General features: G+C 42.0%; 1 protein-coding gene across 1 annotated transcript; it reads left to right on the top strand.

Annotated features, from left to right (window-relative positions):
* Positions 1-506: 506 nt before the first annotated feature.
* Positions 507-1,091, top strand: LOC101646902 (interferon omega-1). The gene has a single exon (XM_004706560.1). It carries the CDS (start codon positions 507-509, stop codon positions 1,089-1,091), a length of 585 nt encoding a protein of 194 aa, XP_004706617.1.
* Positions 1,092-1,752: the final 661 nt, after the last annotated feature.

Below are 1,752 nucleotides of genomic sequence, written 5' to 3'. Positions count from 1 at the left end.
AAAATTAAACCTACTCTTCGCTTTCCAAAGACTGTATTTGTGACAAACTCATAGGGCTCAGGGCATCTGACTTCCATCTCCCTGCTGGGGGGCAAGAGCAAAGCCCAAGACCAGGGCTAAAACTTTGTTCCGAGCTCAAATAAGTGTGTGTGCTTAAGAGTATTTACATACACCTCTACATGTTTGAAGATATGACAAAGCTGTTTCCTATAAGCAAGCATCCATTTTCATTGGAACACGTGACATTTATTGGGAAGATTAAAATTATATTGCAAAAATTAAGAGTTTAGATGAATGGAATATTCTTAGGCCCTATAGAGAACACATAAATGAAAACAAAACAAACCAAAAAAAGAAGTAAAAATTTAGAGGGATGTTCAGAAAATGAAATTCTTCTGTTCCCTATTTAAATGCCATAGTAGAAAGAACGTCTTCAGAGACTCTAGGTTGCAACGCTCAACCAGACAACCAGCTCAGTCTGGCCAGCAGCATCCTCAGCTTTCCCCATGGCCCTCCTGCTCTCTCTACTGACTGCCTTGGTGGTGCTCAGCTGTGGCCTTGTTCCATCTCTGGGCTGTGATCTGCCTCAGAGCCACTTCCTGGCGAGTAAGAAGACTCCGGTGCTTCTGGATCAAATGAGGAAACTCTCCCCTTTCTTGTGTGTGAAGGACAGAAAGGACTTCAGATTCCCTCAGGAGATGGGTGGCAGCCAGCTCCAGAAAGCCCAGGCCCTCTCCGTGTACCATGAGATGCTGGAGCAGATCTTCAACCTCTTCCACTCAGAGCGCGCCTCTGCTGCCTGGAACACCACCCTCCTGGACCAGCTCCACAGTGAGCTCCATCAGCAGCTGGAAGACCTGGAGACCTGCTTGGTGCAGCTGATGGGAGAGGAAGAATCTGCCTCGGCGATGGAGGGCCCAACCCTGGCTGTGAAGAGGTACTTCTGGAGAATTCGTCTCTATCTGAAAGAGAAGGCCTACAGTGACTGTGCCTGGGAAGTCGTCAGAGTGGAAATCAGAAGAGCCTTCTCTTCATCAGCAAACTTGCAGGAGGGATTAAGAAGAAAGGATGGAGCCCTGGGTTCATCTTAACTCGACTCTCAAAGACTGGTATTGCAGTTTGGTCATCTCAAAAGACTCTACTCTTGCTTTAGCCATAATTGGTCAAATTGAATTCAACAATAACTGCCAATAGCATTAAGCAAATATGTGCTTAAAATACTCAGCTGCATTGACACTCCACTCTTCAGAAGATGACGGACCTATTTATGTATTTATTTATTTATCTATATTTATTGATTCATTTGGGCTCATTGCCATATTTATAATATTTACCTTTTTCCATTTAATAAAATGCTCACATTAAAGTGTATTAAAATCTACAAAACGTGTGCATCTTCCTATTTTGTTAAACTTTTATTATGTTTTATGGATTACATTTTCATCAAGGTAAACTTCTTAAATTCCTTTTCAAAGAACAAAGTCACAACTCTGATTCTGTAAACCAAACTGAGGAATGCGTGGTAGTACACTTTCTTTATTTGTCCATTTTCTTGATACTTTTCGGAAAAGGGGAGTTCAAATGATCTTCAAACTGATAGTTTAAAAGATAATGCAAAAAGTGGCAAAATCAGAGAAACCAAAAATGGCGAGCTATTTCGCAACATCAAATGTTATTTCAAAGGCTGCTGGGTTTGGGGTTTTTATTGGTGCAGGGGTTGGGGAGGCACAAAATAATATACCTTTCACAACA

Source organism: Echinops telfairi, unplaced genomic scaffold, assembly GCF_000313985.2.
Source record: "Echinops telfairi isolate 266 unplaced genomic scaffold, ASM31398v2 ScPeMD7_25;HRSCAF=90, whole genome shotgun sequence".
Taxonomy (NCBI): Eukaryota; Metazoa; Chordata; class Mammalia; order Afrosoricida; family Tenrecidae; genus Echinops; species Echinops telfairi.
Note: the sequence above shows the minus strand (reverse complement) of the source record. Positions and strands in the feature narration are given on the sequence as shown.

Excerpts from the sequence above, each read along its gene's own strand:
- LOC101646902 (XM_004706560.1), top strand. The coding sequence starts at position 507 with ATGGCCCTCCTGCTCTCTCTACTGACTGCCTTGGTGGTGCTCAGCTGT.